The sequence below is a fragment of the Pseudophryne corroboree genome, chromosome 4 (assembly GCF_028390025.1).
Source record: "Pseudophryne corroboree isolate aPseCor3 chromosome 4, aPseCor3.hap2, whole genome shotgun sequence".
Lineage (NCBI taxonomy): Eukaryota > Metazoa > Chordata > Amphibia > Anura > Myobatrachidae > Pseudophryne > Pseudophryne corroboree.
The window spans coordinates 791,605,366-791,620,710 of NC_086447.1; the positions used below are offsets into that span (position 1 = coordinate 791,605,366).

Here is a 15,345-nt window from a genome sequence, read left to right on the forward strand (position 1 = left end):
CAGGTGCAGCCGTATAAACTCCTGGAAATTTGGTGAGTTTTGATCAGAGATGTGCCGAAAAGATAAGCAGGTGAGGCACTGCCTCACCTGCCATAGACTTTTTAGTCCACGGTTTTGGCTATAAAAATTATTAGAATAATACAAAGAAGATATTTCACACATATTCTTTGTATTTTTTATTTACTTTATACAATCAAAACTCTGGTACAAACGTTAGTATGACAGGAAAGGCTCTGCCTCACCTGCCTCACCCCACCGCACGTCACTGGGCTGTAGCATGGGTCGCAACCGTGTCAGGCGACACGGCTGCGACCCGTGCTACAGATGGAAAAGGGTAAGCCTCAGAACACGAGCTATTGGCCGTATGAAGATTGGAGTTGGGAAACAATGATCTACTTAGATGATGTGGCAGCCAATCATATACCAACTTGCAGTAATCAATTAGCTTGTATACTTGTGATTATATTAGCTAATATACTTGTGATGTATATGTACATGACTGTCTCACAGCCACCCCCTGGATATTTAATAGATGCATTACTTATATATTTAAAAAAAAACAAAGCTATGGTCGGGCCTTGTTATAATATGTCCTTGGATACTGCCTCGCATGTCAATGTAGTGGTTTTATATGATTCTAGCTAGTGAGCTGGGAGTATACAAAGTGTAATAAAGGGATTTGATGTTCATCAGATACCAGAAACAGTAGGAGGCTAGCCAGTGCCTCCAGACCCATAATTGCATTGGCTAGTGAAAAACCTCTCTATTAACCTTTTTTTTTTGACTGGGATAATAAGTTGGTTGGGTAAAGAGGTGAGGGAAGACAGTGGGTTGGGAAGGAATTGTGAGAGAACAGATTAATATTTTTGGCATATTGGTGAGTTCTTAAATATCAGTGTAATATATCAGTGGTGGGATACTTGTGGGATATTGCTGGAATCTGGAATAATGATGAGATATGATATTGATGGGATATTACTGCTAAAATAACAGTGGGATATACTAAGCTAGCTTGGAAACAAGTTTGAATACTTTTTGCTGTGTGTGGGACAAGATGCATTATATCATAAATTAGACTGCCTAATATATTTTTCCCATAGATAGATATCTATCTTTTTTTTTTTATCACAAATTTCTTTACTTGAAGTTTTATAATTTCTTTACTTTAAATATTTTCTATAAACTGCCTAAAAAACCCTTCATATACTAAACATTAATGTGTGCTGTCAGTTTTGGCTTGCAAGACTGTATGTACTAATATTGTTCTGTAACTTGCTATGCTTGTAAATTATTGCTGGAATTAGATGTCTAATGGAGAAACAGAATTGTGTTTTTGGGTGCTCTAAGTAATGGGTGCCCGACAAAGCTATTCAATTGTTGCTCAGATCAGGTGCAGCTGCCATGGGCGCCCATTACTTATCGCGCCCAAAAGCCCAGGATTTAGCCATGTAAAGCGGCTAAACCCATCTAAAGTACTGATTGCTGTGCTCTAAACAAGGACTTTTCATTGATTTCTACTTGCCACCTTAGGAAGGTGCAAGCAGGAAAACGGGCATCCACGGTATTTGTTACCATTGGCAGCAACAACTAAATAGCATGCTGTGGCCACTCTAAAAGGAATTGTGTCGCCCCCAAAGTAACTTAAATGTTCAACCAACCAACAATGTCACATTGGCTAAAACAAATGAAATTGTAATTTAATTCATTGTCTTCACTAGCGTTAAAACTATTCACCCTTAGCTTAAGTATTTAATAAGTATGACATCACATGTGAGTAGGTTTGCAGAACGAACAATAGGCCTCCCTGTTTGTTGGCTCTGCCGTATCACTCTCAATTCTCCTTGGGTCTCCAACAGTGGAGCACTGCACACCCAGACAGTCTCTTACTTAATTTAGTATTAACATAGAATCACCCTTAATCAAACCACAGCTGAATCAGGCCCTTTTCTCCCAACTGCAATCCATTCTAAATACAGCTGGAGGATTGATCCTTCTCTTCCACATCTGCTGCTGCCTTCACTGGTCCATAAAGCATGATATATTATTCCCACTATTTGCAGCGATAAGTCATTAAACATACAATGACAATCACCCTGGGACAGTACATTCAAGGCTGTTCCAGTGACAACTGTGTCCAGTGTCGAACTGGGGCACGAAGGGCCCACCAGAGGAATGCAATTGTAGGGGCCCATGTTTAAGTATGTGACCATTGATAAAGCTAACAATTTATCTTATAACATTCACCATAATGGGTAAGAGACACAGTACGCAATTGGCGTATGGGGTAATGTAAGGGTACGCACTTAGCGTAGCATACGCTCAGCCGTGATCGAGACGCACATGCGACACGCTCGTTCACAGCTTAATGCGTGGTGTCGAGCACGCTATAGGCGGGCGACTACCGTAATGCTACGCTACCAGCGTAGCGGACGCTCGAGTCCACGAGGAGAACAGGAGCGGCGCAGACGCTCACAGGATGACAATCAGTAAACCTTGAATGTAACACACAGAAAGGATACTCTTATGCTGTAAAACCTTGTACTGAAATACTGTAGCGATATAACGCTGCTTAACCTTGTTAATACTAAAGCTGATTTGAGCGATCGAGACGCTCCTATTACCCTCTGCAATGTAATGAACACACGATACCTTGCTAAGGTTCCAACACCTTTACTAACAAGCTTTTAGTTATATCGAAAAGGGGAAACAGTTTACAAGTCATACACTACAAACTAACATATAATTCTAACAGAATATCTAGACAGAAATATACAATAACGTCACAAACATATACTATAACAGAGAGAGAGGGAATGGCCAATACAAACAGAGAATAAGTTGGTTTGCAGAGAATTACTTACACACACTGGGAATGATCGCTGCGCAGCTTTCTGGTACCAGCTCCGAGTTAGTCAAGATGAAAACCGTTTGTGGAGAGTGAGAGACCTGCCCAGGCTGGCTGATCTTATATACACTGAGTACAGTATACTACAAAGGGACCTATAATCTCATTGTTCATTGGACACAGGAATGTCTCCTCGCATCATAACAAAAGGTCATAGGTTAGTTTGAATAGGTGGGCTGCGACTATATCAAACTGCTCAGGTGGGAGGGAATCTGAAGATTCCCGCCGCATGGATAACGAATCGCAAATATAGTTAATGTCCAGAAAATACTAATGGCCATAACTATACGCAGGAGCGATTAATCTTTACCTAACCAGCACCGGATTGTTTCTAATAAATTGTTCTTTAGTTAGGTACCAGACACAGCTGTTCAAACCCTGTCTGACCCTTCGTACCATACAAAGAGGAATTCCTCTGTCCAGCGATCATTTACATTAAACAAACTTACAGTCATTATTAAGGGGAACATTATCTATAAAACATACTATTTGGTTTTATTATTTAATGATTGAGTCGCCCGCTAGACGCACACAAACCCTACCGTAAATGCACATACCACGCGCTCGAGCGCATGGCCGAGGGGGCGCCGTCACGCAATTTGCGAATATGTGCACGCACGCCAGAGAAAGTGCATGTGCAGCAGGCACGCGCATGGGGTGGATATATGGCAACGTCTAGCATGATATTTTTCCGACTTTGACACCAGGCTCCAGTGGGGATGTGGTAAACCACCACAGAGGTTTGGCTATTAGAGAGTGCGTGGTCTGGTCCCATTGATAAATATACAGTATATATAATAACACTGCAAATGCATGCATTAAAATTTACCACAGTAATAACACCAATGCACTGTAGAAAATACACCATAGTCCTGTGCAGTATAATGTAACATATGTACTGTTCCTACCTCTATGACTGTTTGTTATTACCCAGTTTTGTTTTATCATTGTTGTCTCCAATTGCTACGCTATGTAAGAAACTGTTAATAAATAAGTATTGTATAATTCCAGTGCACTAGGATAAAGTCTGGAACCTGATCCCTAGAGGAGGAGATGAGCCTATAGGCAGTGGGGCCCACTGGGGTGTTTCCCTTTTGGGACAGTCCAGCCCTGGCTGTGTCCCACTGAAGTGGTTGTGCGGCTTGTTTCATGCATCAGCAACAGAATGTACTTCCCCAGGCACAGACTAGCCTGCCAAGGATGGATCCCTCTCCAGAGATGACCTTACCATACATTACAGCTGCTATAACAATCCAGTGGCGTGCGGTGAGGTCAGTGGCTGGTGAGGCACTGCAGCCATAATGTCCGCCGAATCCTGCAGATGACCCCTACCGCCGCCGAACCAATGCCCGCTACTGCCCCTGAGCCGATGCCCGCTGCCACCGCCAATGGTTTACAAAGTCGCCCACCATCAACTGACCCAGCCCTCTGCCACTAATTTGCATCTTAGTCCGATGCCGCCAATGCCCGCTGTCTGCCTATCATACTTGTGATGAGCAGGCTGCTATTCTATTGTACATTTTTATAGAAAAAAAATAAAAAAAATTAGTGTTTGGGACTGGGAAGGGAGTGGGAGGATGACATGAATGCAATTTTGTTGTCCAGGGCTTCCATTAACTTAATAGCACCGTGGGTGTGGCGCTATTAAGTTAATGGAAGTCCTGGACAACAAAATAGCCAGCAGTGGGTGACAGAGAGAGGGGGACAGCAGTGGGTGACAGGGAGTGGGTGATGCCAGGGAAAGGGTGACAGGAAGAGCGTGATGCCAGGGAGAGGGTGACAGGAAGAGTGTGACGCCAGGGAAAGGGTGACAGCAGTGGGTTATGCCAGAGAGAAGGTGACGGGGAGGGTGATGCCAGGGAGAGGGTGACAGCAGTGGGTGATGCCAGAGAGAAGATGATGGGGAGGGTGACGCCAGGGAGAGGGTGACAGCAGTGGGTGAAGCCAGGGAGAAGGTGACGAAGTGGGTGATGCCAGGGAGAGGGTGACAGCAGTGGGTGATGCCAGGGAGAAGGTGAAGGGGAGGGTGATGCCAGGTAGAGGGTGACAGCAGTGGGTGAAGCCAGGAAGAAGGTGACGGAGAGGATGACAGCAGTGGGTGATGTCAGGGAGGGTTGCAGCAGTGGGTGATGCCAGGGAGAAGGTGACGGGGAGGGTGACGCCAGGGAGAGGGTGACAGCAGTGGGTGAAGCCAGGGAGAAGGTGACGGAGAGGGTGACAGCAGTGGGTGAAGTCCAGGAGGGTTGAAGCAGTGCGTGATGCCAGGGAGAGGGTGACGGGGAGGGTGATGCCAGGGAGAGGCTAACGGCAGTAGCAGCGGGTGAGAGTGTAAAAGAGAGAAGGAAAGGGTGATGGGAACAGACAGTGAATGACCATTATATTGGTATTTACTTACCTGGACCTGGGCCTAGAACTGCGGGGATCACTGGTGACAAGAGCAGCCTGAACAGTAATCCGGGGTCGTGAGTGAGAGAAGAGGGGAGGAGCGGGGGCTCGTGGCCCCTTTCCCCCTCTGGCCAGACTGGACTCCCTGATTGCAGCTCAGTAGTTACTGGTGGTGCGGAATCATAGGGGGAGTGAGGGGGAGGTGGGCACAAGGAACGGACCTGGGAGCTCCCTGGCTGCGCCACGCTCAGGGAACTTTCTCAGCCTAGGTTTCCTTGACCGGCGCCGCTCCCCTCTACCAAGGTGCAGGAGCTGTGGCGTTAGTTCATCCCCGTTGCCTGGAGGCAAGTTAGATTTTGGTGCCCCCACTGGGCAGAGGGTACGGGGACAGATCGAAGGGTCAGCAGAGAGAGATGACAGGGCCAGCACAGAGATGACCAGGATGGGACAGGACAGGGGTGACAGGGACAGGAGAGAGGTGAGACAGGGCCAGCACAGAGGTGACAAGGGTGATAGGGACAGGAGAGAGCTGAGACAGGGCCAGCACAGAGGTGAGTGATAGGGACAGGAGAGAGGTGAGACAGGGCCAGCACAGAGCTGACAAGGGTGATAGGGACAGTAGAGAGGGGAGACAGGGACAGCGCAGAGGTGACGGGGATGAGACATGACAGGACAGGGGCGACAGGGACAGGAGAGAGGGGAGACAGGGACAGCGCAGAGGTGACGGGGATGAGACAGGACAGGACAGGGGCGACAGGGACAGGAGAGAGGGGAGACAAGGACAGCGCAGAGGTGACGGGGATGGGACAGGACAGGGGTGACAGGGACAGGAGAGAGGGGAGACAGGGACAGCGCAGAGGTGATAGGGATGGGATAGGACAGGACAGGGGTGACAGGGACAGGAGAGAGGGGAGATGGCCAGCACAGAGGGGACAGGAGATAGGGGAGACAGGGACAGCGCAGAGGTGACGGGGATGGGATAGGACAGGACAGGGGTGACAGGGACAGGAGAGAGGGGAGACAGGGCCAGCACAGAGGTGACAGGGATGGGACAGGACATGGGAGACAGGGCCAGGCTTAGTAAATAGACCCTGTGAGCAGTGACAGCAGCGAGCGTTGTGGGCAGTTACCTTTCAGTGACACTGTGTTTCAATATTGTACCAAGCAACAGGACACTCTGCCGCTTCCCAGCCCTGCCCCCCCGCGCCATCCCACATCCCATACCTCTGTCTCTCTGCTCCCCGATAACTTGTCGAAGTCTTCTTTGTTCCCCGCACTGTTTGCAAGCAGCTGGCTCCTAGTTGGTCACAGCAGCAGCAGAGGTCGTAAGTCGGGAGGGGACGGAGCCGCTGCCCGGCTATCTGCGTGCTTCGGTGAGAGAAGGAGCCGGTGTACCCCACAGCTAACAGTGCTGCAGGTAGCAGTATTGGTGACGGGGAAGCTAGGCTGGGTCATGGTAGTACGGCGCGGCTCTCCACTGGGCGGCTCCTATCTATCCAGCGTGAAGGGCACGGAACTGCCGGGAGACAATGGAGAAAGTGTCCCCTTCAGCGGCAACCTGGGGGACGGACTGGTCTGGGGGACGAGTGAGCGGGGACGGCCACATATAGTTGACACACCCGCATGATCCAACACTGCCCAATCACCTCCTCCACACAGTGACAGGGGCGTGCTTTCATATGGGTTGAAAGCACGCCCCTGTCTAAGAGGCATTTCCATAAGTGCCGCTTATGGAGCTTTTTTTAAATGGTATTTTTCTTCCCGCTGCTTGGCCCCACCCCCTGCTCCCGGCTCTTTTACATTGTCAGCGGGAGGCACCGAGAGCGGTGCCTCCGAAACACCTTCAACACAGATTTTGACAAAGAAAAAAATTATTAAAATAATACAAAGATTAAAGTATATACTTATGACACAAAATCTGTGTCATAAGTATCTTTTTTGTATTATTTTAATCATTAATGACAGGGGAGGCACTGCCTCCCCTGACTGCACGTCCCTGTAACAATCCTAAAGTGGTGTCATCTACTGAGAGCAAGCTTTAAAAAGCGAACATTTTCTGAGTTTGATGAATTTCCCTAGATCGATGGTAGTAGGGTGCCATACTTGAGAGGCACTGTGCCAGTATGTCGAAAGTGGTATGAATTTTGTGAAATTAAATATTAATATGGACAATGCTTAAAGTGGAAGTGAAAATGACCCCACAGTGATAGAACAGCCGCTGCTGAATGTAGAATACTGACAGAACTGTGTTAAGCTCACGTGTTATGTGGAACAGAAGAGCTCTAGTAATGTTAAACCTTTTATTGAATTAAGAGATGAATTCCCATATTGTGTAAAGTAATGATAACATATAGGAGGAAGGTGGTAATTTATAGACTGCAGCGGGCTCCAATCACCCTGGGAGCAGCTCGATTACTAATCAAAATAAAATTCCTCTATTAAGTGCTCGGATTCCCTGTCTTGCTATTGTACAAGCACCATTCCAATGGGGGAGACACAAGTGGCGCTTGTAAGAGGGAAACAGCAACTCCCTAATACCAATGCATCAGTAACATAAGCATGTCTGATTTTAGCCTACTCTACATGTGAATACAAACAAACAATATAGAATTGTATTAAAGCATTAAAGTCTTTCATTGTACTTCATACAGCTACTACATTGTACAAGACAAAGGACAATCCAACCATTCCTTATATACCTGTCAGGCTGAACAACACATGCTCAGTCACAGCATCAATGACTGTGAAGGTGACAAACAGAATAATCTGCCAGCCAACCGCCCTTATGTACACATAAATAACATCGCAAAATATTATTAAACCACTAATAGCTATCAATGAATGTAAGAGGACTGTATTATACATTATTATTCTTCTTCTGCTACACTAGTGCAATGTCTGCATGCTCCATCAGGTAACAGAGTTTGGTTGGACATGGAGACTGCCGCTATGGGAGCTATTAATGATTACTTCCTTTTGTGGCAACCCCCACATCACAGATGTTCTGTAGCACCATTTCTCACTTACATTTCCCACCTTTTGTCTGCACTAAAATGACTTATCTGGATGCATGAATGCAGCTGACGCATTTTGATTCCTAAGCAATATTGGTACATATAGGGCCTAATTCAGTAAGGATTGCAATCCTTTTCCTAGCATGCTGGGGGCCGCCCATCGCTGGGCAAGGCCGCCCAGCATGCTGACCGGCATCTCCCCAGTTCAACAAGCAGTAATTGCGAACGCATCGCAATTTCTGCTTGTTAGCAGAAACTAAGGATGGCTCCTGCCGGCTGCAGCGGCGAGACGGATGTTTATAACAGGAACTGACGTCGCTTCCCGTTCTGAGCCGCTACTTCCGGTTACGGATGTAGCGTGCACAATAGGAAAATAGTTTGTTTTATTATACTAAAAATGTATTCCCATCTAAACCGCTCTATTCTGCAACATTATAAATGTATATAAATAAAATTCTAAAGGTTATATTTGACTTCTGGGTCCGTACAGCACCGGGACCGGAAGTACATGACATGTGACTTAGCCAACCAATTAACTGACAGCTGTTGTTATAAATTTGAACTATGTTGTACAGCAGTGGTTCTCAAACTCGGTCCTCAGGACCCCACACAGTGCATATTTTCCAGGTAACTCAGCAAGTGCACAGGTGTATTCATTACTCACTGACACATTTTAAAAGGTCCACAGGTGGAGCTAATTATTTCACTTGTGATTCTGTGAGGAGACCTGCATAACATGCACTGTGTGGGGTCCTGAGGACCGAGTTTGAGAACCTGTGTTGTACAGTGTGTAATCTCCTGAGGAAGCATACACGAGGCGAAACGCATTGAGAGACTGACCTACCTACCTACTGCCTGTATCATTGAGCTAAGCTTTTTATTACTTTATTCTTATTGTTATTTGTTTATTAAAAATACATTTTTGTTATACAAGGCAGTTTTTTGAAATTGTGTGAACAGCATACTACACGGGACCTGCTTGGGTTACTTGGATAAAGGTTTATCCTATATGCATGACTAAAGCATTAATGTGGTACGCATGATATATAGGGGAGGGACCCTCAAGTTATCTACAAAGGTACTACACTATATGGCGATGATCTTTGTCTCCTGATATATAGGTGGGGAATAGCCACTGGAAAAGAGAGACCGATAGGCCTGGTTTCAAGATTACTTCCGGTACTTAACTTCTATTTGCGTGTCTATAATATACCATTTATTGAAACTACTACACCATATGGCGCTTGTTCTTCTCCCCTACCTCCACAGAAATTCATGACTGAACATACCCAGGTCATTTCCTGAGGAACTGAGCTGCCACCAAAGAAGTTTGGAAGGTGTTCATAGGACCCGATAAAATTTGCTAGATCACTTTGGATTTTGACTGATTACAATTGACTGAGACTTTGCTTGATGATATTTGGTGACCCTTGGAAGGGATTTCCGAACGTTGGATAAGCGCACTGATCTACAAAAACATTTTTTCACATACATATATATATATATATATATACAAAACATACTTAGTGAGGGACAGAGAGAGAGACTGGACAAAAAATGGGGGCAGAGAGAGAGACTGGGCAGAGGAATGGATAGCAGAGAGAAAGACTGGGAAGAGAAATGGGGTGCAAGAGAGAGACTGGGCAGAGAAATGGGTGGGGGGTGGCAGGGAGTGAGAATGGGAAGAGAAATGGGGGCAGAGAGAGAGAGAGACTGGGTAGAGAAAAAGATGGCAGAGAGAAAGACTGGAAAGAGAAATGGGGCACAGAGAGAGACTTGGCAGAAAAATGGATGGCAGAGAGAAAGAGACTGAGAAGAGAAATAGGGCGCAGAGAGAGAGACTGGGCAGAGAAATGGATGGCAGTAAGAAAGAGTCTGGGCAGAGAAATGGGAGACAGAGAGAGATTGGGCAGAGAAATGTGAAGCAGAGAGAGACTGGATACAAAAATGGGGGGAGGAGAGAAAGTCAGAGAGAGAGTGGATGGAGGGAGAGACAGGGAAGAATGTGGTAGAGAGGAAGAGAGAGAAGATTTGAGAGAGAGAAAGAGAATTGCAGAGAAAAAGAACTCTCTGGTAACACCGAGCCCATCATATAGCCGCTTGCTCTACAGAATACGGAAGCGTGGCTGCGCCTGCAGTAGCGGCGCCGGGGCAGCGCGGCTAACGGACACGCACTGATTGTGCTTATACAGTGACACATCCGTCAGCCGTGCACTGCCGCTACTGCAGGCGCAGCCACGCTTCCGGATTCTGTAGAACAAGTGGCTTTGCTTCCCTCTTTCCTAGCAAAAGTACACTGCTGGGCCCCAAATCCGGTGCGGCAGCAGTAAGTAAAAATAACAAAATTATGAAAATAATATAATATTAAACAATAATACATTTTAGAGGGTGCAGTGGAACTGCCTTCACCCCCCCCCCCCCCCAAGCCGCCGAGCCCCATAACAGCTGCATCCCCTGCACCTTGTATAGGTAGAGGGTCTGGCCGTTTATGCCCCCTCCCGTCCGTCCATCTATGCCTCCTCCTGTCAGTCCTCTATGCCTTCTCCTGTCTGTTCACCTTTCCATCTACGCCCCCATATGGTGCTCTGTCTGTCTGCGTATGCTCCTGTCCATCCGTCTATACCCCCATATGGTGATATATCAATTTGTTGTCTGTGTATGCCCCCTCCCATCCATCTGTCTGTTTATACCCCCATATGGTGCTCTATTCATCCGTTTGTCTGTGTATGGCCCCTCCAGTCCGTCCGTCTATACCCCCGTATGGTGCTCTGTCTGCTCATCTGTCCATCTATGTCCCATCCCATCCATCTATAACCCCATATGGTGCTTTGTCTGTTTATCTGTCTGTCTATGCTACCTCCCATCCATCCATACCCCCATATTGTGCTCTGTCTGTCCGTCAATGCCGCCAACGTTCGTCCATGCCCCCACATGGTGCTCAATCCGACCATCTGTCCGCCCATCGTCCACCCCCCCATCCATCCATCCATGCCTCCACCCCTTCCTCTTCTGTAGTCATGTAGTGTCTCTCCTTCTTCCTCGCTCTCCCTAACACTGTCTCTCGCTCCTCTCTTTCTTTCCCTCCCTGACACGGTCTCTCTCTCGTTCCCTATTTTTCCATGGAAATCCTCTATCATTCTCTCTCTCCCTCTGTACCTTGCCTCATTCTCTTTCTCCATCTCTCCCCCCTGGCATCTTCTCTCTCTCTCACTCCCCTCTCTCTCCTGCCCTTAAGGGGCATTGTAGCGACAGAGGTGTGTGTGTGTGTGTGGGGGGGGGGGGGGGGGGGGTGGTTGCTTTCAAGATTTTGCTATGGTGCCCACTGCCCACAAAGTTCTAGTTATGCTCCTGCTCAGACCCCTACACATTATGCTGAAAAGAATTTAACCCAGTATACTCCATACGTGACAAATACTCTGTAATTCTCTTACACACTTCATTATAGACAGATATCATATAAACTGATCATTCTGTGACAGTTTCTCTAAACAAACACTTTTTTTCTTTTTTGCTTAGTGCATGAAACCTAAAAGAGCAAAAAACAAATGAAGAAAAATAAAACAATATGAAATTATATACTGTGCTATTTGTCTCCAACATGGAACTTATCCTACAACCTCAAAAATCTGTAGCTGTACTGCTTTGTGGTAGCATAAAATACACAAGCTGATTTGGAAATAGAAAAAGAAACCAGAAAAATATTATTGTTCTAACCCCAGGCAGACATATTTAAAATTTAGATGGTGGGAAACTTATTTTTTGGGATGCATCTCAGAGATTGGGGGCTATATGGCGCCATCTTTGTTGGAAATTAACCAAAAGTCTAAGAAATCAGCCTGGGGGAAACGTATTGGCCTTGAACTACAGCAGTTTGACATATTGGAAAACAGCCTGCACGTTTTCCTATTTTATTTTGTATAATGCTGCTGTATGTTCCAGAATGAACCACTTTTGGCATTTCTAGAAGCTTATAAGTTCTATTTACATTTTTGGAAAAATGAAGCATAAAGGACTGCTGGTTTACAGTTGCCAAAACACGGTGGGGCTCAGCTTTATATTACATTTTAAAGAGGAGTCTCTTGTGAATGAGAATTTTCTATAGCTATTGAACAAAAGAAAAACCAACCAAACAAAAACATTGGGTCGCTTTATAAATCGTCTAGTTCTAACTTGTCTCTGTTCCTCTGGAGATCATTGAAGCTCAGCAAGGTTTGAGGTAAAATAGGATATTTGATAGTTTCTTTCTTCTTGGAAACTCAAAGACATTGCTTGAAAATATGTTCGGTGGCACTGGTGCACACAAGGACACTCATAATGGATCTCATTTTTTTTTGTACTTGAGTATTTTTAGTCAAACACATAAATGGCAAGATCTTTTTCACAAAGCACAGCTTAACGAGACAATATGAACAAGTTATGAAGGAAGTAGGCAGAGGTGCGTTTGTAACATCGATACATGAACATAGTCCAGTATTTTCCGAATGGACGCTGGGGGACCTGCAGTTAGATGGCGATGATGAGTGCAGATAATATAATTTACCTGACGTGTTCTGCAAATACATCTGCCAAAGAAAACAGAATACTTAGAAGTGGAGCCATTGGAATGACAACAAAGAAGACAAAGTAAAGTCAGGGGTTGTGTGAATAAGAACGCAGTATTAGATTGTCTAGACTGAACCTGAGACAGAGAAAAGCATTTTCCATTTGTCACAACACCCCCCCCCCCCCCCCCCCTTCACACACACACACACACACACACACACACATGAGACTGCAATGTTACTAAACTACCCGCATAATGCCCTAGTAAAGAGATACCGGATACAGATGATCAGCATCTCTATCCATCCCTATTTAACACTGCAATTAAAGGGACACTGTACTTATGTGTTGCTTATGTATGTAAACATGCCCTTTCTGCTTCACAGAGCAACATCACAGGGAATAGCTAAGATTATTATGAAATCCAACTACAGTTAATAAATGAATGCGCCAGTTTCTATTGTGTCTGTTTACATAGAATTATTGTCAATGGCAGGCAAGGTTTTAGCTGGGCAGATAATACCCCTTTCTGACATAACCAAAACCCCAGGAATTTGCCGGGGCATGCCAAGTCGACCCTGTCCCGTTTATGTCTGAATAGATCAGACCCGGGTTGGTTCGCTACCATGCATTCAGCCATTGTTATCCTCGGGACTTGCAACTTGTTTCAGTGCCCTGGCTTATGTCCGAGGTTATAGATCCTGATCGTGCCAAGAAGGAGCTGATTGGTAATTTGGGGCTGCCTGGGGTTGTTCAAAATGGTCTCATCAGCAGCAGAGGACGGCATTAAAGTGTCCCATTTAAATGATGTCACACGGAATGCCAGGATAGACATGGTTTATGTGTGAAAGGGATTGACCGAGCTGGGACCCGGGTTACACCCGTTTTGAAAAACCCTTTATGGAGCTGTGTTTTTGCCACGGCATATTTATGAAAGGGGTATAATTAATCTGTAGAACACACACACTCTGCTCTAATGTGAAGTGGTCCTCCAGGCAGCCTCTTATGTCAAAATGGGGTGGTCTTCTGTTTGCCGGCGGCCGGACTCCCGATGACCAGCATACTGGCGCCGGAATCCCGACCACCGGCATACCGACATCTTTTCTCCCTCTTGGGGGTCCATGACCCCCTGGAGGGAGAATAGAGTGGCGCGTGTAGACCGCCACCATGCCCGCAGCGTGGCGAGCGCAGTGAGCCCGCAAGGGGCTCATTTGCGCTCGCCCAGCTGTCGGTATGCCGGCGGTCAGGATTCCGGCGTCGGTATGCTGGTTGCCGGGAGCCCGGCCGCTAGCATACCCTACTACACCCATCAAAAGGTTGTTGTTTTTACGGTTAAGGTTGTTGAGTTTTAATTAAATCAGACAGTTTACTAGGTTGGAAGATAGCTACAACCAGTCTGTGTGTATGGTCATCTGCCAACCTCATTCAATACTGACATGCAACATTATTATGAATAAGGAAGCAGCATAGGTGGTGTGTGTATAGCAGACAATGGTGTACGCTTACAGAGTACACACGTATCATCAGATGGAGTCAAATAAGCTCTTCATTATAGACTAGCATACTGTTCACTGTCTACTACCACCCCTGCTCTATGCCAGCCTGCTGAGAGGTGCTGGGGTGGCACAACTGTGTTGAGGCTTTAAAGGCTTTGAATAGTCAATAATGAACCAAATAGAACCTGTCCTTGTAAAGCACTGGCACAGTTAGTTGCTTATCTGCAAGCTCTTTGGACTCAAGAAGATAATTTTACTTTAGAAGCAGTCTTGTAAACGTTGATGTACATATTCAATTTCTGTAATTATGTAAATCAAGGAACAAGCATGATTAAAAACACGTTATGCTCAGATATCTGAAAGAAGTGTTTAATAAATAGCAGGCAGAGAGTCTTTTATAATCTGGCAGCACATGTAAATTTACCGTAGCACTACAGACTCGCGGATAGGGCTAATGAACCAGGCAGGAAACAAAGCATCTAAATATAGAGATCCAAATCTTGATCTTTATACACCAGTGAGGCCTAACACCTCCACCCCTGTAAGAGATGGTGTATATTCTCACATGTGACTCTAATATGTTTTCTCTTTCTCAACCTTGAGAAATGTATTATTACAAGTATTGCTTATGTATAAAGCACCAGTTACGTAGAGCTGTACATAGATCATAATTGTCCCTGCACCACTGGAGCTTACAGTCTAAATTCCCTAATGCACAAGTGCTCACACACTCTATGGTACATTCCTAGTCACTAGCCAATTATACTACCAGCATGTTTTGGGAGTGGGCCAAATCAATTCTCATGGCGTGTCTCACACAGAACTAAGGAGCTATAATGGCCTTTGACTTCTCCTGCACGACCACTGTTAGGTACTCACCATCATAGTACTGCATGTGCCGTCACGGAAGTGGAGTAATGAGTTCTAGCAACAAATTGGTAATTAATGTTTAGCAAAGCAAAATGAGTCTACATTTCTTCAGTGCCATAAGATCAGAGAACAT

The 15,345-nt window shown here is 45.8% G+C and overlaps 1 protein-coding gene across 5 annotated transcripts in view; it reads right to left on the reverse strand.

The window, feature by feature from the left end:
* Positions 1-15,345, reverse strand: part of THADA (THADA armadillo repeat containing) — a 1,252,206-nt gene that overhangs the window by 135,037 nt on the left and 1,101,824 nt on the right. The window contains exon 37 of one of the 5 annotated variants that reach the window (XM_063918335.1): positions 12,341-12,866. The exons of the other annotated variants lie outside the window; for them this stretch is intronic. Coding sequence (XP_063774405.1) covers positions 12,841-12,866 — 26 coding nt within the window. The 3' untranslated portion in view covers positions 12,341-12,840. Of the gene's footprint in view, positions 1-12,340; positions 12,867-15,345 lie in introns of those variants that run through there. 5 annotated transcript variants of the gene reach the window in all.